At 40.3% G+C, this 22,318-nt stretch overlaps 1 protein-coding gene across 1 annotated transcript; it reads left to right on the forward strand.

Annotated features, from left to right (window-relative positions):
- Window positions 1–200: 200 nt before the first annotated feature.
- Window positions 201–21,537, forward strand: c1galt1.L (core 1 synthase, glycoprotein-N-acetylgalactosamine 3-beta-galactosyltransferase 1 L homeolog). Its single transcript, XM_018267330.2, has 3 exons — window positions 201–709; window positions 14,854–15,521; window positions 20,681–21,537. The coding sequence occupies exons 1-3, from the start codon at window positions 478–480 to the stop codon at window positions 20,867–20,869; spliced, it is 1,089 nt and encodes a 362-aa protein (XP_018122819.1). The 5' UTR covers window positions 201–477; the 3' UTR covers window positions 20,870–21,537.
- Window positions 21,538–22,318: the final 781 nt, after the last annotated feature.

Below are 22,318 nucleotides of genomic sequence, written 5' to 3' on the forward strand. Positions count from 1 at the left end.
ATATTGAATTTCACCCTTCCCCCACAACACAGCGGAACAGCATCTCTATCACAGAACACGTGACTGCAATTTCACTACCCCACGTACAAATCTTTCCTCTTTCACTTTATTCCAATTCTCAAAATGGAGTTTACACTATGGTGGGGCGCCGCGGCGCATCAAACGTCGCGACGTCACAACCCGTGGCCCAATCCGGGCTCCGCCTTCATCTAAGCCCCTCCCCTTGATGGTGCGCCGAAGTGCGAGTTGTAGCTGTTACCTGAGGATTTTAACCCCTTTGGTACCGAGGTGGGGCAATCGGGCGGGGCCTGGGTACTCCGGGCAGGTCTATGGTCCGCTGTCAGTGTATCTAAGAGTGACGAAGATAAGGCTCTGCTTTCCTGTGGGGCTGAAAGGCAGCTATGTGAGTGTCACTACTCCCCCTTCTGCTCTACTCGCCGGCTCTAGCGCTGCTGGCAGGGTCTCCCCCTCGCAGAAATGGCTCCTGCCAAGTCAGTGCTCAGCCTGGCCACCTTCTCCTTTGGGATCGCTATCGGCTTCATCTTCAGCTACGTGATGTTCAGCATAGTGTTCGAGGGGCAGGACAAGCCGCGGGGGAAGCCCGAGGTGATACACAACGATCCCCACGGGAGGCACTTGGACGATGCCCCTGCTGGGCCGCCTCTCCTGGGGCAGATGAACTTCAGCGTGGATGCCCAGCAGCACCATGGTAACCGCTAGGCCCGCCCTGGGGTGTTAGAGACCCCCGCTCCCTAAACCTGCATTCACCCCTCTACTAACACCGCAATCCCCCCACAGACAGGGCTTTCTGGGAGTTGTTTGGGGAAGTTCTAGATTTGGAAGTTTAATTTACCATTACAGGGTGTGAAATAGCTGCACAGGCTCGTGTATAATAATAATATACTAATATATTGTTACTGTTACTGCTACATCAGCCTCTCAATACTAAATGCCTAAAGAATCCTGTGCTGCATGGCTGGTTAGACTTAGTTCCCATGTGTACTGCAAGGCTTGTGCCCCAGATGTCCATTCATTCCAACTCGTAGCATTCTGGAATTTGGGAGTTGGTGTTCAATCCTCTGGGGAGCAACAGGTCCATTATGCCTGGCACTTGCACTGGACTGGGAGTCAAAATAGTCATGGCATTCCGTTATCCCCCCACCAGCCCACTAAATCGTGACTTTCAGTAGCCCCTCTGGCATGTGCCAGAATCCACAGATTGCCAGTCCGGATCTGCCTGGTACAGTGCCATGACTTGTATGCTGATTTATTACTGTTCAGATATGGAGTTTGCTTGTTCTGTAAATTGGCAGACCCAACACCCTTTATCCTAGGAGACTGTGTCTAATTACTCTACCCTAGTTAGTCTAGTTTTTAACCTCTGCCCCATGGTGCACCCACTGTGTGAATGGTTCCAAAACTGTGGGGCTGCCCCCTGGTGTGCCAGGAGCAATAACAGAGGTAAGGTTAATGTGTGACGGAGAGATTTTGTCACCTGCGATAAATTGCAAGCGACAAATCTCCCATAGATGCTTCTCCACCAGCAATAATTAAATTCTCCAGCTGTAAAACCTACACACCGCTTGTGTGGCCATAGACGTAGAGATCCACTAGTTTGGCGATGTCACTAAATGAGCAGATCTCTCCCAATTGATATCGGGCTCATCCGATTGTTGGCCCTAGGGCCCAACGATCGGCTCATAATGGATCCCATACGGGCAGTCAGATTGCAAGACCGCATAGACGCACAGATACGGCTGTGATCCGACGGGATTTTTCAACCTGCCCGATCGAGACCTGCCCGACTTTCAGCCAGATATCGGTCTGTCGGCATCTTTTATTGGCCCGTGTATGGGGGACTTTAGTTTCTCCAAATTCATCTGAAGTTGCCTCATAAGGCAACTTTGTGACGCGCAAGTTTCACCACTAAACCGTGTCACCGAGCTAATTATAAGCCCCCAGTTTGTCATTATTGTGGCTCGTTAGTGATCTGGCACGGACATAATACTTACAATAATGTCTTCATTAAATCACAGGAAGCTATACTGGTACTAGGGTCGAACTTGGGAATGCACCTAGATCCATTCAGAGCCCAGAACTGTGACATTATAGTAGAGGGAACCCTACCAGAACCCTCTTCTTTTAAAAAAAAAAAATGCAAGCTCTGCAGCAATTTTAAAATTTTTAGGAGAAAAGGAGAATCAATTGAATTGCAGTGAGGAGTCTCTGTGGGTTGTAATATTTATGTATCCAGTTTAAAGTGAGCCCTGGAAACTATTGAAAGGGTAAGGTAAGGGGCCAGTTATACAGAATGCATGGGACCTGGGGTTTTCAGGATAACGGATCTTTCCATAATTTGGATCTTCATACCTTATAAACTAGAAAATCCTGTAAACTTTAAATAAACCCAATAATCTGCTTTTGCTTCCAATAAGGATTTCTTAGTTTGGAATAAGTACAAGGTACTGTTTTATTATTACACAGCAAAAAGTAAATACTTTTAAAAAATTTGGATAAAACTCAGTGTATGGGAGTAGGACTTTCTGTAATCCGGAGCTTTCTGGATAAAGCGTTTTTGGATAACCGATCCCATACCTGTATTAGGATGCAGTGACACGTAGAAGAATGTTTGTTCTTGCCCCGAGAGGGTCGGCAGCTGAAATCTTCTGTAGCTTTGCACCTTTATCAATTTTATTTGACTGTTTAGGAGGAGTGGGCAACAGTCTATAAAGGCTTCTGTTGGTATGTGTGGAACTGGGCATTGTTACCTCCTCCCTTTGCTTAAGCCAGGAAACTGGAAACCTTCAGCTTCTCACCTGTACAAAGGCTGAAATTGTAACACGGTGCAAATGTGATAATCCACTTTCTCCCCTCCTTCTCAGAGTTTAGGACGAGCGAGGGCAAAAGTTCTGGAGTGTAAAGGGATTCATTATTTGTACAGGCTGTACTCTGAGCCTTGCCCCAGATTTTTCATTTTTTAGTTGCAGAGCCCAATGCTGTCATTCACAGAGTGTCCTTATACTGTAATGACTGCCATTGGCATATGGAAATTACATTGCTTGGGTCCCCCAGCACTTCCCATATTAAGGTGGCCATACACGGGCCGATAAAAGCTGCCAACAGACCGAGTCGGCAGCTTATTGGCCCGTGTATGGGGGCCCCCGACGGGCTTCCCCGATCGAGATCTGGCCGAAAGTCGGCCAGTTCTCGATCGGATGGGATTAAAAATCCCGTCGGATCGCGACCGCATCTGTTCGTTGATGTGGTCCCGCGATCCGACCGCCCCTTTGCGAATGCTAGGATCCGATCGTTGGGCCCTAGGGCCCACGATCGGATCAGCCCGATATTGCCCACCTCAAGGTGGGCATATCGGAGGGAGATCCGCTCGTTTGGTGACATCGCCAAACGAGCGGATCTATCCATGTATGGCCACCTTTACACGCTCTGAATATAAGCAGAAGATGTCCAAGTGCACCCCTTCTGTCAGATTTGCCCCGGAGTTGCAAGATGCCTTGAATGGTCATTACACCAAAACTCCAACTTCATACAATATAAAATTGTTTATTGTAAGATTTAGAGATGTACAAGTAAAAACTACCAAAACCTAACAGGGGCAACGGAGCCATTTAAGTAAATGGGGGGCAGGGCTGCTCCATGTTTTATGATGTAAAGTAGGCTTGTGCAACTAAAAAATAATTCCCATTTCATAAGAATCTGTACAGGTGACATGCAGAAATTTTATTAAAGGGGTTATTCACCTTAAAGTTGACTTTCAGTATGGCGTAGAGAGTAATATTCTTAAACAATTTGCAATTGTGTTTTTATTATTTATGGTTTTTGAGTTATTTAGCTATTTATTCCGCAGCTCCCCAATTTGCAATTTCGGCTGTCCAAATTACCCTAGCTACCATGCATTCATTTGAAAGAGACTGGAATATGAATAGGAGAGGCCTGAAATAGAAAGATGAGTAATAAAAAAAGTAGCAATAAAAATACTTTTTGAGCCTTATAGAGCATTTGTTTTTAGATGGGTCAGTGACCCCCATTTCAAAGCTGGAAAGAGTCAGAAGAAAAAAGGCAGATAATGGAAAACCTATAACAAAAAAATATAAAGCTAAAGAATTCTATAGCCATTCTATGACATACTAAAATTTAATTTAAAGGTGAGCCACCCATTTAAGAGGGGCAACAGAGCCATTTAAGTAAAATAGACTGTGGGGGACAGTATATTTTATGACATATAGTAGGCCTGTCCAAGAAAAGATAATTCCCATTTCATGTGGGAACTAGAGAATCTGGCAGTGGGTATCCTGTACAGATGAACTATGATCTATGCATACATTTTATTAAGGCATATAGGACATATGACATATTCTTTTCAGCCAGCACAGAAGCACAGTGATTATATGCTGCATACTCCATCTTGTAATTCTTCCCCAATAATCACATTAAGTTAATAATAAATAATAATTAGTGGTTAGTTTGTCACATTGGCATTGTTTGCTGTCTATCAAGTATTGAAATGTATGCAGAATTCCAAGGTGCTTTGGTACTCAAAAGGTGAGTTTAGAGCTTAATAAATAAAAACTCACCCATGTTCTGATCATTACTATGGGTTTTTTAGAACAGTATTTATCAAACGGTGAGTTCTGACTTTCACCCATTGATAAATACAATTCTAAAAATCCCATAGTAATGAACAGAACCTGGGTGAGTATTTATTTATTAAGCTCTAAATTCACATTTTGACCAATCTGCCCCTTATATTATCAACCATCCTTATTTTCACTGTAGGACTACGGTATATATACAGTGGTGTGAAAAACTATTTGCCCCCTTCCTGATTTCTTATTCTTTTGCATGTTTGTCACACTTAAATGTTTCTGCTCATCAAAAACCGTTAACTATTAGTCAAAGATAACATAATTGAACACAAAATGCAGTTTTTAAATGAAGGTTTACGTTATTAAGGGAGAAAAAAATCTCCAAATCTACATGGGCCTGTGTGAAAAAGTGATTGCCCCCCTTGTTAAAAAATAACTTAACTGTGGTTTATCACACCTGAGTTCAATTTCAAAGGTTATAAAGCCATTTCTAAAGCTTTGGGACTCCAGCGAACCACAGTGAGAGCCATTATCCACAAATGGCAAAAACATGGAACAGTGGTGAACCTTCCCAGGAGTGGCCGGCCGACCAAAATTACCCCAAGAGCGCAGAGACAACTCATCCGAGAGGCCACAAAAGACCCCAGGACAACATCTAAAGAACTGCAGGCCTCACTTGCCTCAATTAAGGTCAGTGTTCACGACTCCACCATAAGAAAGAGACTGGGCAAAAACGGCCTGCATGGCAGATTTCCAAGGCGCAAACCACTTTTAAGCAAAAGAACATTAAGGCTCGTCTCAATTTTGCTAAAAAACATCTCAATGATTGCCAAGACTTTTGGGAAAATACCTTGTGGACCGACGAGACAAAAGTTGAACTTTTTGGAAGGTGCGCGTCCCGTTACATCTGGCGTAAAAGTAACACAGCATTTCAGAAAAAGAACATCATACCAACAGTAAAATATGGTGGTGGTAGTGTGATGGTCTGGGGTTGTTTTGCTGCTTCAGGACCTGGAAGACCTGCTGTGATAGATGGAACCATGAATTCTACTGTCTACCAAAAAATCCTGAAGGAGAATGTCCGGCCATCTGTTCGTCAACTCAAGCTGAAGCGATCTTGGGTGCTGCAGCAGGACAATGACCCAAAACACACCAGCAAATCCACCTCTGAATGGCTGAAGAAAAACAAAATGAAGACTTTGGAGTGGCCTAGTCAAAGTCCTGACCTGAATCCTATTGAGATGTTGTGGCATGACCTTAAAAAGGCGGTTCATGCTAGAAAACCCTCAAATAAAGCTGAATTACAACAATTCTGCAAAGATGAGTGGGCCAAAATTCCTCCAGAGCGCTGTAAAAGACTCGTTGCAAATTATCGCAAACGCTTGATTGCAGTTATTGCTGCTAAGGGTGGCCCAACCAGTTATTATGTTCAGGGGGCAATTACTTTTTCACACAGGTTTGGAGTTCTTTTCTCCCTAAATAATAAAAACCCTCATTTAAAAACTGCATTATGTGTTTACTTGTGTTATCTTTGACTAATAGTTAAATGTGTTTGATGATCAGAAACATTTTGTGTCACAAACATGCAAAAGAATAAGAAATCAGGAAGGGGGCAAATAGTTTTTCACACCACTGTATATATATATATATATATATATATATATATATAATTTCCACTGACAAAGGTGCACACCAGGATTTTTCAGTTTAAAACTCCATGTTTATTAACGTTGGCCGGTTCCTGTTTTAAATCTATTTAATAAACATGGAGTTTTAAACTGAAAAATCCTGGTGTGCACCTTTGTCAGTGGAAATTGGATAATGCAGCTATTTTCAGCGTAGCACCCAGGTATGTGACTAATCATTGGAATCTCTCATGGATGGTGTGCGCTAGGACTTTGAATGTGTATATATATATATATATATATATATATATATATATATATATATATATATATATATATATATATCTATATATATATCTATATATATATCTATATATAGATATATAGATATATAGATATATAGATATATAGATATATAGAGATATAGAGATATAGATATATAGAGATATATAGAGATATATAGAGATATATAGAGATATATAGAGATATATAGAGATATATAGAGATATATAGAGATATATAGAGATATATAGAGATATATAGAGATATAGAGATATAGAGATATATATATATATAGAGATATAAATATTAAATACATTTATATATCTCAATACCATTTGGATATATATATATATATATATATATATATATATATATATATATATATATATATATATATATATATATATATATATATAGTGAAAAAGGATTGCGGCACTCACAGGGTTTTAGTGAAAAAACCGAAAATGTTTTATTATTAAGCCTCAACGTTTCGATCCCCCACAGGGATCTTCGTCAGGAGCAAAAACAAACAAACCTCCTGACGAAGATCCCTGTGGGGGATCGAAACATTGAGGCTTAATAATAAAACATTTTTTGTTTTTTCACTAAAACCCTGTGAGTGCCGCAATCCTTTTTCACTGCTTATTTTTTTTTTTTTCACTATTGTCTTATTTAACACAAAAAAAAAAATACATTGATGGCATGGGATCTATTATCCAGATCTAATACCACAGCAGCCCTTTTCCATAGAGCCCTATGTAAAGAAACAATTCTGTGTTTTTGGCAAGTTTGCATTTCTCTGTAATACAAAGACAAAATGTAAGAACAAATTACTGTGTTTGGTATTACGACAAGTAATTAAAATTTAGCTTGAGCTGTGTTTGCTTTGCTATTTTCAGTGTTTAGAGCATTTTCTGTGTTTGTTTTTGTTATTTGTATTGGATGAGGATTTCTGTGTCAGACACCGTGCACTGTCTGCCAGTTTGCAGCACTTCGCTTTGTGACAGAGAGAAATGAAAGAACGTAGTTCCAGTAGCGGCTGATACGTACATTATACTATTACATGTTTTTTGCTAATTTAAACTAGTTAAGAGCAACAGAACATAATGCAGTTGGCACTTGTAATTGTCCTGGGGCAGTTCTAAGAAGCCACTGAATATAGTGGGAAATTAAGAAATCTCTGATCTTTGTGCTTTAATCTGTTTCTTGGATGAATGCTGCAACTGTGGAATAATATGTATAGTACGGCAACATGGAGTTATGCTCATTGAGCACGTGGCATATTCTCTGCCCATTGTTTATCTGCTGACAGAGAATCGGCCAAAACCTAAAAATCTAAACTGCCTTTCGTTTATGTTAAAGGAAACTGCCTGTTATTGTTGCTGTGGTGACAGGCAGTTTCCATTAATGCATATGAGACCGCACAGCTGGGTGAGGGCACTTCTCCACAAGAAACGCCAGGCAGAGACTAAGTTATGAGTGCTGTGATCCTTAGTGACACTTTGGGGGTTATTTATTAAAGGTCAGGTCGAATTTTTCGGGATAAAAAGAAAACCTGGAATTTTTTGAGATTTATTATGCCCCGAAGCTGCTAAAAGCCCGAATCCTGTCGAGGTCATGTAGAAGTCAATGGCAGAGTTTTTTGCGTTCATGATTTTTTTTAGGGTGGTTTGCGCTCAAAAACTCGATAAATTCTTTAGCCCATACAGTAACTCAATAGATTCAAGTTATTTGAATTTTTTAAATTCATGTTTTTCATAAATAAGCAGACAATAGAGTTGTGAGTTTATTCAAGGTAGAAAAAAACCTCAGAAAATTGACATTTGATAAATAACCCCCTTTCTTTAAGGGTGGTGGCAGACGGGGAGATTAGTCGCCCAGCAACAAATCTCCTCTAATGTGGGCGACTAATCTCCCACACTGTCTTTCTGTAGCAAGAATACGAATCTCCGGGGGAATCGCTTCGGATTTCATATTCTTGCCGGTAGTAATGCAGCATGAGGAGATTAGTCGCCTGCATTAGAGGAGATGTGTCGCTGGGTGACTAATGCCCCCATCTGCCACCACCCTAAGGGTCAGGGCACACAGGCAGATTCAGGGAGATTAGTTGCCCAGCGACAAATCTCCTCTACTGCGGGCGACTAATCTCCCTGTACTGCCTTTCCGCCAGCAAGAATACGAATCGCTGGCGGAATCGCTTTGGATTTTTGAAGTCGCCGGCGATTCATATTCCTGCCGGAAGGCCGTATTGGGAGATTAGTTGGCCGCAGTAGAGGAGATTTGTCCCTGTCTGCTACCACCCTAAGGGTCAGGGCACACAGGCAGATTCAGAGGGAGATTAGTCGCCCGGCAACAAATCTCCTCTTCTTCGGAGCAACTAATCTCCTTGAACTGCCTCCGCTGCTTTTCCACCTAAAAACGCCGTCAGGATGGCACTTGGAGCGATTCGTTTTCCGAAGCCGCCCGAAGTTTCCTTATGAGGCAAATCGATCCGAGTGCCATTCCGCCGGCGAATAATCTCCTGAATCTACCTGTGTGCCCTGACCCTAAGAGTCCAAATCTGCAGTTTCAAATGGTTGGACTACAACTACTGTATCAACAACACTGAGTACGGACAGTTAATCTTACAATTGTCGTTCTTGTACAACTGGCGATAAGTAATTGGGCACCACACATAGGGGTAGTGTGCAATTAGAGCTCATCAAAGAAACACTCCACCACTTTCTATTCCTTCAAATGGTTAACTCTAACTTTCATCCATTCATAAATACCCTTCTAAAAATCCCATAGGAATGACATTTTTCTTCTTTCACTTCACAATTTGATAAATCTGCACCTTGAGGTATTTTCCTTCCACTCTATATGTATTCAGGCATTTAGAAATCTTTTTGAGAATGTCGCATATCTGGAACTTCTAGTGTTTCAAAATAAACAGAATTTCCTGTGCCTTACAAGTGTGTGTGTGTGTGTGTGTGTGTGTGTGTGTGTGTGTATATATATATCCTTCTAATGGCTAGATGGATGTAAAGAGACCATCATGGGGTCAGCAGAATACTGTCTTGTACTTATAGTCTCTGCTAGAAGGGCAACGGCTATAATGTGATCTTCAGCATCTGAGGTCACTAATTCCTTTATATTAAAAGGGATGCAAAAATTATAAAATGCTAGCTTATAAAAGAAAGAGAGAATTTTAGGCAACTTTCCAATATACATTTGGGTTTCAGTGTTATTTGTAAATGTTAAAGGGGTTGTTCGCCTTTGAGTTAACTTAAATTAGTATGACGTATAGAATGATATTGTGAGACAATTTGTAATTGGTTTTCAATTTTTATTATTTGTGGTTTTTGAGTTATTTGCTTTTTATTAAGCTGCTCTCCAGTTTGCAATTTCATTAATCTCGTTACTAGGGTCCTAATCACCCTAGCAACCATGCATTGACTTGAATAAGAGATTGAAATATAAATAGGAGCGGGCCAGAATAGCAAGGCGAGTAATAAAAAGTAGCAATAACAATAAATATATAGCCTTACAGAGCATTTGTTTTTAGATGGGGACCTCCATTTGAAAGCTGGAAAAAATCAGAAGAAAAAGGCAAATGATTATAAACCTAAAAGAAATAATAAATGAAGCCCAATTGAAAAGTTGCTTAGTATTGGCCATTCTCTAACACGTCAACCGCCCTTTTAATGAAAGCAGTGTCTGTTCTCCATCCAGGTGGTTCTGACTTTGGAGACAATGTAACAGAAACCAGCGACTCACAGATCTGCCTTTAATGGAGGAGAGTTGACTTCTGCAACATTGAAAAAAAAAAGTCTGAGCCAGGAATAGTAACAATTACATTTACACATACGGCTTGTAACTTACAATGACATTTTCTTACATTAGGCAATGTTATTTATGAGTTTACTTTTTCCCTTCATAATATTCTCAATGATGTACAGCCATATGAATATGCAAGACGATTCATTTATGTATATTAGTGACAAATAGGGATTTTAAATTATTTTTTTTACATTGATAACGGTGATCAGGTCTGCATCACTTAAAAGGGGGTTTCACCTCTAAGTGACGTACAAAATAATATTCTGAACCAATTTGAAATTGATTTTTATTATTTATTATTTGTCAGTTATTTAGCTGTTTATTCAGCTGCTCTAAAGTTTGAAATTTCAGCAATCTAGTTGCTAGGGTCCAAATTACCTTAGCAACCAAGCACTGATTTGAATAAGAGACTGGAATATGAATAGGAGAGGACCCAAATAGAAAGAGGAGTAGCAATAACAGTAAATGTGTAGCCTTACAGAGCATTTGTTTTTCATAGAGTCAGTGAACCCCATTTGAAACCTGGAAAGAGTCAGAAGAGGAATGCAAATAATCAAAAAAAAACTATAAAAAATAAATAAATCATGAAGACCAATTAAAAAGTTGCTTAGAATTTACTTAAAGGTGAACCACCCTTTTAAGTTCAAAGAAAAGAGTTAGGCAGCGGGTCCCAGATATTGCTCAAGGTTTCAAAATAAGCTGTAAAAATGTTTTCTACCTTTTAAATTCTTAGATGTATTAAAAGTTTCACATACAGAGGAATACAAACATGTTCTAACATTTCACTCTTCCTATAAACATCTTCATTGGCAGAGTCTCTATCGTATATATCACATGCAACGTTCAGTTTTGGATGAAGCATTCTTTTTGCCTCTAGGGCTTCCTTCATAGGAACTGGTGAATCACCCTGGTACTTTCTCTGGCTTCAGACTTGTATTATCAGCCAGTAGCAGACTGGTCAACAAATTCCCGACAAGAATGGACAGGCAGATATTTTAGACCTGTCTCTAGTGAGGAACTTGTCTGGGAACGAAAGACGAGAAATTGCCTTTGAGGGAACAGAGAGTCAGGCAAGGGGACCCAGACAAGATACAAGACAAGGAGATATTATCTGTGTGATGCTGTGTCAGGCTTTGTTGTGAGTGAGCAAATGTGTGTAGTTCTACAAGAAACCATACTGAGGGGCATTTACTAAGCTCGAGTGAAGGATTCGAATGAAAAAAACTTTGAATTTCGAAGTATTTTTTTGGGTACTTCGACCATCGAATAGGCTACTTCGACTTCGATTCAAATGATTCGAAGTAAAAATCGTTCGACTATTCGACCATTCGATAGTCGAAGTACTGTCTCTTTAAAAAAAACTTTGACTAACTACTTGGGCAGTTTAAACCTACCGATTGCTTAAAATCGCTAGATTCGAAGGATTTTATCGTTCGATCGAACGATTTTTATTTTGATCAATCGATCGTAGGATTTGCGATAAATCCTTTTTAATTCGATATTGGAATTCGAAGGATTTAAATTCGAGGGTCGAATTCGAGGGTTTATTAACCCTCGATATTCGACCCTTAGTAAATGTGCCCCTGAGTACTCCATAGCTCAGGGGTCCCCAAACTTTTTTACCTGTGAGCCGCATTCAAATGTAAAAAGAATTGGGGAGCAACACAAGCATGAAAAAGTCCCTTGGGGTGCCAAACAAGGGCTGTGATTGGCTTTGGTAGCTCCTATGTGAACTGGCAGCCTACAGGAGACTCTACTTGGCACTAAACTTAGTATTTATGCAATTAAAACTTGCTTTCAGGTTTGAAATTCAAAAATAAGCATCTGCTTTGAGGACCCTGAGAGCAACATGTTGCTCACAAGCTACTGGTTGGGGATCACTGCCCTAGCACTATATATATATATATATATATATATATATATATATATATATATATATATATATATATATATATATATATATATATATATATATATATATATATATATATATATATATATATATATATATATATATATATATATATATATATATATATATAATTTTTTTTTTTTTTTTTTTTAAATGTTTTTATTGAAACATTTTTAATAACAAATAAAATAAACAAATACAAAGGAATTCGGAAGTACAAAAGAAAACGATGGATAGAATCCATCTTTAGCATATTTCGAGTATACACACTCAATAGTCAGAATGCAGGTCTCCTCTCAACGGATTATTGTAAAACAAGTTAAAGGGCATGTAAAGGCAAAAAAATAAAATCCAATTTTTACTTTTTTTAATGAAAAAGAAACCTATCTCCAATATACTTTAATTAAAAAATGTGTACTGTTTTTATAAGAAACCTGACTGTATGCAGTGAAATTCTCCCTTCATTTACTGCTGTGGATAGGAATTGTCAGACGGTCCCTAACTGTTGAGCAGGGAAACAACATACTTATGAACTTCCCAGCCATGCAGAACTCAAGCAGCTTTGTTTATGATGATCCCTAAGCAGCCCAGACCACACTGAGCATGTGCACAGTCTTAGTCTTGCAAAGATGATTAACAAAGTTACAAGATGGTGACCCCCTATAGCCAACTTTGAAAGCATAAATCATTTGTTTGATTAGGCTTGTGGTGCAGTAAGTTCTTGTTTATATTTAGTATACAAAATACAGCATTTCTAGCCTTAGTCTAATTTAGACTTTACATGCCCTTTAAGACATTATATTGCACAGCATAATTTCCCTCATACATAGTTTGAAGTAAACGATTAAGAATACCTTGTTCTTAACATCTGATTTATGTGGTGACTCCTGGGGGGTGTTCGTGAATTCTGTTCCTGTGATCGCAGGATATTTTGGATATATTGGTTGGTTTCTTGGACAATAGCATTATTGAGTAATAGTTCTGTGTCATACCACGTAGTGTATCTAAACGCATATATCGTTAAATGTTTCGTATGGGTTGGGAGTGATTGAATGTAACTCATCCATATTGAAAAGAATTTGTCAGTAAATTGTTCTTTGTTTGTAGTGCAGGGGTCAGCAACCTTTACTATCAAAAGAGCCATTTTGCCCCCTCTTCCACTAAATAAAAATAGTCTGGAGCCACAAAACATAACACCACTTATAAACTTTTAAAAGTTTTAACCTTTTTTAAATTTTAACCGTTACAACAACAGAATACAACAAACAGAAGTGCAGTGTGCATGTGTAGGCCTACTTTGAAATAAATTAAACACTGAATAGACCTATTAAATGCTAGTGTTCTCATTTGTTTAATGTGAATTTTGTTTCTGAAGCTCCATGCTGATCTTCCCTTTCTTGTCTTGAGGGTGTGACCACGGTAAGGACCATGAGGAATCATCTTGCTGCGGCTCGGTCTTGCCTGTCACTCCTGGGACGTCTATACAGCCCTCGCACCTGCTGGCGGCTTCCTAAGTGTGCGACCGCGGTAAGCTAACCGCGGTCGCACACACACTCAAGAAGCCGCCAGCAGGTGTGGACTGTATAGACGACTTGACAGGCAAAGCCGCCATACTGAGCCACAGCAAGCAGGATGAAGAGCCGCATGAGGCTCAGGAGCCGCGGGTTGCCTACCCCTGTTGTAGTGGATTCCACCCAATCCATGTGAAATATATGATGAAATTTTTGTTTGACCAGAGATAGTGGGGGTGCTGATGGGGAAAGCCAATGGTGTAAAATGGTTTTCCGAGTTGCAGCCATTAACCTTTCTGCCAGCTGCCTTTCAGAGTGTGAGCGTGAAATTTTTAGTTGTGGAGGGTCCCTAGCACTATATAAATAAATGTATTACATACAAGTAGTGAGCCCAACTATAACAGTAGAATGCATTTCAGCAGCACAGCCAGAGCAAAAGTTGTTTGGAATGGGGGATTGTTTCCGATATAAAGCACAACTGTCACCACTGAGGTGCTTTGTTGTGCTGAAGAAATTGGGTTCCTACACCCAGGGTAACCCACGCTCTGGTGTGATCTTCAATGATGGCATCAAGCAGTGCCACTGGCACACACTGTATAGTGTAGGGTGACATACCTACAACTGTAGAAAGTTCTAACAGTTACAAAGATACAGGCATTTAAAGTTGTTTGTAGGATATATATTTCTCCTCCTCTACTGCCCCTGAAATATACTGTCTTCCCATTAAATTATTCACAACATTACCCACAACACATTATAGCCAGTGTCGGACTGGCCCACCGGGATACCAGGAAAACTCCCAGGGGCCCAGGTGTCAGTGGGTCCTCATGCTGCTAAACTTTTGGCCTATTTCATGAACCATTCCCTATTTCTATGAGAACAAAGAGGCTAAATAGATGGAATAATAGATTATAGTATGTAACGAAAAGAAGAGGTTGAGTGAGGAGAGGAAGAAAATAGTACTCAGGGTGGGCCCCTGGTCTTAAAACTTTTGGTGGGCCCCTGGTGTCCCAGTCCGACACTGATTATAGCATCTCAGCTGTGCTATCAAAAGATTGTTCAACATTGGTTATATTTTCAATGTTTCTCATTCACAGATGAGGACAAGCACGTGTCTGATGAGCTTTATAGCAAAGTGAAAATCTTGTGTTGGGTAATGACCAGCCCTCAGAACCTGGACAAGAAGACAAAGCATGTAAAAGCTACCTGGGCCCAAAGGTGCAACAAAGTGTTATACATGAGCTCTGAAGAGAACAAAGAGTTCCCCACCGTGGGCTTAGACACAAAGGAGGGCAGAGACCAGCTCTACTGGAAAACCATTAAAGCCTTTCAGTATGTACACGACCATCATCTGGAGGAAGCCGACTGGTTTATGAAAGCCGACGATGATACGTACGTGGTGTTAGATAATCTAAGATGGATTTTAGCCAAACACGTTCCCAGTGACCCGATTTACTTTGGGAGGCGTTTTAAACCCTATGTAAAACAAGGGTACATGAGTGGAGGGGCTGGTTATGTGTTGAGCAAAGAGGCCTTGAAAAGGTTTGTGAATGCATTCAAGGAAGAAAAATGTACTCATAGCTCTTCTGTGGAAGATCTGGCGTTAGGGAAATGTATGGAGAACATTAACGTCAAAGCTGGGGATTCCAGGGATACCAGTGGAAAAGAGACATTCCATCCGTTTGTACCAGAGCATCACCTGATCCATGGCTACTTGCCCAAGACTTTCTGGTACTGGAATTACAACTATTATCCTGCAGTGGAGGTAAGAGGCCGCGCAGAGAATTCATGTCATGCTAGATATGTATACACTAAAAAAAAATCCTTTATTTTGAATATTTAAATAGATTTTTCTTATGCTTATGAGGAATAATCATTCAAATGAGGGCATATCGATGTATGTAAGTTTGCTAGCTATTGTTTCTTAATAACATGGCTTGATCTCAGCAGAAGTTGATCTTTAAATATATATTCAATTAATACTCAATTTTATATATATATATAGATAGATAGATAGATAGATAGATAGATAGATATAGTGAATAAAGTACCCCCTCTTGTAAAATATAAGGATATTATAAGTTACCGAGGTAACTTCTAATATCCTCATATTTTGCAACTGGGGGTACTTTATTTATTATAATACTCAAATTTTAGTGAGTCATGTGACAGAAATGACATCAGAACTCACCGTTTATAACTCACCGTTTATAAGGATATAATTTACAAGATATCCATGGCTTTTGTGTATTATATAGTGGATAATGTACCCCCTACTGTAATTTATAAAGATATTATGTTACCGAGGAGTTATGTGACCATATAAAAGCACGAGGCCGCAGGCCGAGTTCTTTTATACAGGTCACATAACTCCGAGGTGACTATTAATATCTTTATAATTTTCTGTAGGGGGTACAGGTGGTGTGGGAGGGGCAGAGGGAGGAGGAGCGGAAGAGGAAGCCCGAGGCAGACGAAGCAAGATCAGTAATGGAGGGGGAACAGAAGAGGAAGAGAGACAGAGGGAGCAAGCATCAGAGGGTGGGAGACAAATGGAGAACGGAGAGGTAGGAAAGGCAGCACGGACCTTAATAGGAGGCGCGAGAGAGCACGCAGCGTGAAGGCGGAAGTGAGGCAGACAAAGCAGGAGGAAAGCTGTAGGGAGAGTGCAGCACTGATAGCTGCTGACGCATTACGCTATAATCGGCGCGTTCCGACGTCAGAACGCGCCGTTTATAAGGATATAATTTACAGTCTGGTCCCATAGGGAAATGACCAGACTGTAGATTATATATATATTATATATGTGTTTTCTCGTTCAGCTCCTTTCTGAAGCTTTGTCTCTGAATTGGACATGCCCAGCTTATAGCTCAGTAATGTAAAGGGCTCGTTCACCTTGGATGTAAAAAATAGAGATCCACAGAATTCAGGTCTTTGTTCGGGATTCAGCCTTTCTCAGCAGGATTGGGCCTAATCCAAGCACCTGGCCGATGCGAATCTTTAAAACTTTTCGTCACACATTAAGGAATGGAAATAACTTTTAAATGCACGTGCCGCAAACAGTTCTCTTTTTGCCCTTACTGGCCCTAATTTGAATATGCAAATCTTTTTCAAAGGATTTGGAATTCAGCCGAATCCCACTATGGTGGAATCGGTGCATCCCTAGTAGAAAATTATATTTTTTTTACAGTTTTCAGCTGGCCTTTATGTTTTACTGTTTGCGGCTTTTGCATTATTTCACTTTTTTTCCATATCTCCTCAGTTTAGACTTTAGTGGCCCTTAATTGCTAGGGCCCTACATACCACAGCAGCCAGGCAGTAGGGTGAAAACTAGTGATGAGCAAATTAGACCCGTTTCACTTCACAGAAAAGTCTATGGGCGACAAAATTTTGTGATAAATTGCGAAACAAATTTTTGACGTGGGACAAATTTTTTCACCCATTAGAGTCTATGGCCATTATTTTCGCAGCAAAACTTGGTGAGAAATTTTGCTCATCACTAGTGAAAACTAAATGTAAGATGGGCAGGAGAGGACCTATATCAGCGTTTTGGTTGCAGGATTCCGCCCCCAACAATCAGCATTTTAAAAAAAAAATCCTGAAAAGAGAATAGGAATCATTAAACACAAACGACAAAACAAGTGCAATTCAAAAGCTGCTAAGGATTAATCTCTAGACGTTAATGGTGAACTTCCTCTTTTAATTATTGATTTTTTTAATAAATTTTTTTCTTTCTTAAACATGTCATATGACTGGAAACTGCAAGCCGCAATAGATCTGCGCAAAGGCTGTTCTGAGGTTTCATGTACAGAATTATTATTGGTGTAAATGTGTACCTCTTTTTGATTCTAGAACTCACACACGTCACAGTGTTTTTTCACATACTTTAAGAAGGAGGCAGGCATATTTTAATGGAGGACAGGCTCAAATTGCAGTGAATGTTCTTAAAATATGCAAATATGACACTGAGGTGTCTCCCAGTTGTTCCAATGACCTCTTCTGAGGGTATTTCTAAGAGCATTAAGGTGTCGGCTGCAGCTGAATAAGTCAACCAACAGGTTCTGCTGATCTTCACCAATTCCGTGTGATCACTGCTGATTATGTAGAGAAACTATGTAGTTACACCCCCGATTGCCACAGAGGCCTGATGTGCTCCCAAGGTGTGATGCCTGACTCACCTTTATATTTAGCCAGGGCTATTTAGATAACAATGAGAAGACGTGGCACCATATGTTGCCTTTTATTTCAGCACATTGTTATTCTGTACACATTCTTTCTGCTTCTGCTTGTAAAAAAAAAAGTTGCTAACGTTTCTAGTATATATCAGTGGTTTTCAGACTTTTACGGATTTTTTTGGCCAAGGGTTACATACAAGAATAGCATTCATTACAAAGAGACACGCAGACCTGTTTAAAGGGGTTGTTCACCTTCCAGCACTTTTTTCAGTTCCGTCGGTTTCCGTTTGTTCACCAGAAATAAAGACTGTTCTAAATTGATAAATGTTTATATGTTTGTCCCTGCTGAGCAGAATTCCTGAGTTACAATAAAAGACAGCTGTAAGGGCCCTTATTCACGGGCGTTTGAAGCTGCGTTCCGGTTTTATGCGTTCAGTAGACGCGATGAATTATTTTCAATGCGGCTGTACTCACACAGACGCATGTAAGTGCCTAATGCAGGTTGGGACGCTGCATGTTGCCTTTTTCCTGCGTTCGGCGCTTACATGCATCTGTGTGAGTACAGCCGCATTGAAAAGAATTAATTGCGTCTACTGAACGCATAAAACCGGAACGCAGGGGAGCGCAGCTTCAAACGCCTATGAGTAAGGCCCCTTAAGGTGGCCAAAACTGCAGACAGTTTTCATTTTGATCCGATCGTTGGGCCCTAGGGATCAGCTCGATATCACCCACCTTGAAGGTGGACATATCGGGAAGAGAACGCCAAACGAGCGGATCTCTGTGTATGGCCACCTTTAGAATTGATACAGCAGTTGCTAATATTCCAAATATGCTGCTGAGAAATATATCAACTACTGTAAATTGTAACAGTTCGGATTCTGCACCTGAATTACGGAGATGCCAGACTAAAACACTAGAGGCAAGAACATTAAAGGAGAAGGAAAGTCTGTTTGCACTTGGGGGTGCCAAATGTTAGGCATCCCCAAGGGATTGTATTTACTTACCTGAAACCCCGGGCCGGTTGTCATTGTGTTAAATACTTGGGATGAGTTTTTATTATATTGGCAGCTTTACACTGCCAGGACAATCCACTGCTGTTCTGTCCATATCCAACACCAGAAGCTTAACATTTTTAGGATCGAAAAGCCTTCTCTGAAGTCTTGGTTCCTCAACCAGGCTGTCGCAGAAGCAGAAAAGTGTGTGAAATAGCGCACATATATATATGACTCCTGCCCTTGTATTCATGACAGCTAGTAACAAGTAGTGTATAATGTAGCCATGCTGTAGGAAACAATAAAGTCTCATTTCAGCAGGACAGTGGCTTTATTGTATAGGCATATGGATATATATTGGTTTTTGCATTAAGTATAATGTAACCTCTGGGAGCTAATGTTGTTTAGTTGCACAACATTTCAACACATTTGCTGTAGACTTGAAAGAACCGCGCCATCTAGCATGTCAATAAAGATTGCCACATAGGAAAGCAGCCTAGCAGCTCCGTCACTAAAGCTGGACATAGACACAAAAATATAGTCGTGCGAAAAGAAGATTTATACGATTCTGTGTGACATTTTTCATACCATGACGGTCGATCGTTTAGTCTATCGGACAGGTTAGAGGATCTTTGTCGGCTAACGATAATATCTCTGCATGTATTGACTATCTGATGATATCCGATATCTGATGTGACTGTCACTACTATTTGTCGGCCATAACTTTCATACGATTGCTGCCTGTCAATTAATGGCCAGAACATCGTCTGATTTGTTATTTTTAGTACTTTATTTAATCTGAATGGTTAGTAGCATTTGGCCCATTGGAACAAACACTCATTAATCGCTCGTGGGAACAAAATCTGCACGTCTAAGACCAGCTTAATGAAGAAGGAAACTCGCTTTATACTTGGGGTTGTCAAAAGTTAGGCATCCTCAAGTGATTGTATTTACTTACCTGATACCCCAGGCCAGTGCTCCTATCAGCAGAAAACTGCACCTACTTGGGGTTCTTCCAGTGAGCACCACAGAGCCATCCTCTTTCTTTGCGCGGCTGCGTATGTACAGTAAAGAGAAAAGCCGTCTATTCTATTGCACATGCGTCTGCCCCAGGATATTTGAAAAGCGAAGAAGCAGGAAGTGGATCGCTCCGTGGTACTTGCTGGAAGAACCCTGGGTTGGTGCAGATTTCTGCTGATAGGAGCACCAGCCCAGGGTATCAGGTAAGTAAATACAATTTAATCACTTGGGGTGCCTAAATTTTGGCCCCCCTAAGTATAAAATGACTTTCCTTCCCCTTTAAGAAATGTTTTATACACACACCATAACCCAAACTGTATCAAGTATGTCCACTCCTTTTAAGGTCACAGGAATCCTGAAAGTTAAAAATAAGGGTAATGCAAATAAGTTTTTTAGGTTATTTCCCCACTAGTTAGTTCTTAAAGGTACAGTTGCCTAATGGGAACTTGGCAACAACACCATTGGCTGTGAAAATACCCATTCTCACAGGCTTCTACCTCTTCATTTCTGGGTGCATTGGATTATCACTTATCATAAAGCATTTACTGTAGATAGCAGGCAGTGGCTTCACTATAAGGGTTAAATCCTATGGCACTTTAAATAGGCACATGCACAGATACAAACATGCAAACTCATAGAGTAACTCACCTTATATTCTGAATTATTCATTTGATTATTGCATTCTTATTGTTTATTAGTAGATTTACCTCTGTAACCGGCTTTATATTTTGTATCTTTAGGGCCCCGGATGCTGCTCTGACCATGCAGTTTCTTTCCACTATGTGGATTCTACAAATATGTATCAGTTAGAATATCTGGTCCATCACCTGCGTCCGTACGGATACAAATACAGGTACAGTCCGGACTCCACTATGAAAAATATGAAGGAAGACGCCGATAAAGCTAAAGATGTCAAGGCAGTAGCATGAGATCCGAAGCATACTTCCTTGTGCACTGACTGTTTTATGATTATTATTATTATTATTATTATAGGGCATGGAACCACAGTGGACAGCATACAGTGCTATGAAAATCTTCTACATTCTCCATCTTTTTTTGTCTTTTGTTCTCTGAATGACCACACCTTCAGTCTTCACAGGGAATGGATTAAAAGCAAGATATTGTGTAATAGCATGCATTCACCATGGTAAAAGCCTGATCTGATTTGCACTTGAGGAAGATGGTATATTAAGTAATATTATGTTATATTTCTCTAGTTTGCTACCTCCTGCTAGCGAGCACTGCCGTGGCACAGTCACATGCATAGCTGGGCCGATAGAAAGCAGGTCTTGGAGACAATACAGCGAATACTGTTGGAGATTTACAGTATCCCAGCACAGACTGTCTTGGATACAGCGGATTCCTATTGAGTCTATGGGGTTAGAGTAGTTTCAGAGTAAGTAAAGAGTAGGCTCTAAGCAATGAAGGAAGCTTGCAGCCCAAAACCTTTGTAAATCCTGGATTTCCAAGCAGTGACCCTCCAGCTGTTGTCTTCAGGGTATAATGGAGCTTGGTGATGTGTACAATATAGTCTGGGCCTTTTTTTGTAAATTGCCACCATCTAAGAGGTCATGTGGGCATTGGAATAGTAACTGGGGCCCCATGGGGGGGGAGCCATTCTAATTAAATCATATGGAGCCCCATGATTTCTGATGGGGGCCCTGCAGTGGAATATGTATTTTGCGCTTACCAGTGACATTTACTAGCCTGGGGCCCCTCTCAGTTTGTGCAAATTCCCTTTCTGTCCTAAAACCAGCTAAATTGTGTGTTGGCGACTGTTCTGCAGTTCCCACTATGGTTGCCAGGCATTCAGTGTGTTCCTCAGAACTCAAACATAGAACCAACAGGGATATTTAATGTTTAGATGTGTTTTGACCACTTTAAGACTTGGTACAACAAATTAAGGAAAGATCAATTTTTTTAGGAAAATCACCAGCTCCCATACTCTGTAGCAGATCTAATCCCAGTACTAGGGTACTATGGTGATTGGTCAGAAAAGTGAAGTTTGGCATTTGATGACTACAGGCTTATTTGACTAAGGCTGCCCATGATGATTACTTGTCCTTGTATAGATCCCCACAATCTCCTTTTCTGTGGCAATATGTATGGGCTGCTCTCCTTACAATTTGTAACCAACCATATTATACATTCTCCATGTCATCCATTCATGAGCCCTAGAGGGCTAAACCTCTGGAATCATCCAGAACCAGTCAGGTGATGTTGGGAATTTTAAGGAATGTTGGGAGTATTTCCATTGGAGTTCTTGCTCTGCTCCTAATCTTGCTAGGTCCGTTAATCAGTGGGATACACGAGTTTAATTTATTTCAGATCCTATCTCTGTATTTATTGTGTTTAGTGCCTGGAAATAATATTGCTGT

This window comes from Xenopus laevis, chromosome 6L, assembly GCF_017654675.1.
Source record: "Xenopus laevis strain J_2021 chromosome 6L, Xenopus_laevis_v10.1, whole genome shotgun sequence".
NCBI lineage: Eukaryota > Metazoa > Chordata > Amphibia > Anura > Pipidae > Xenopus > Xenopus laevis.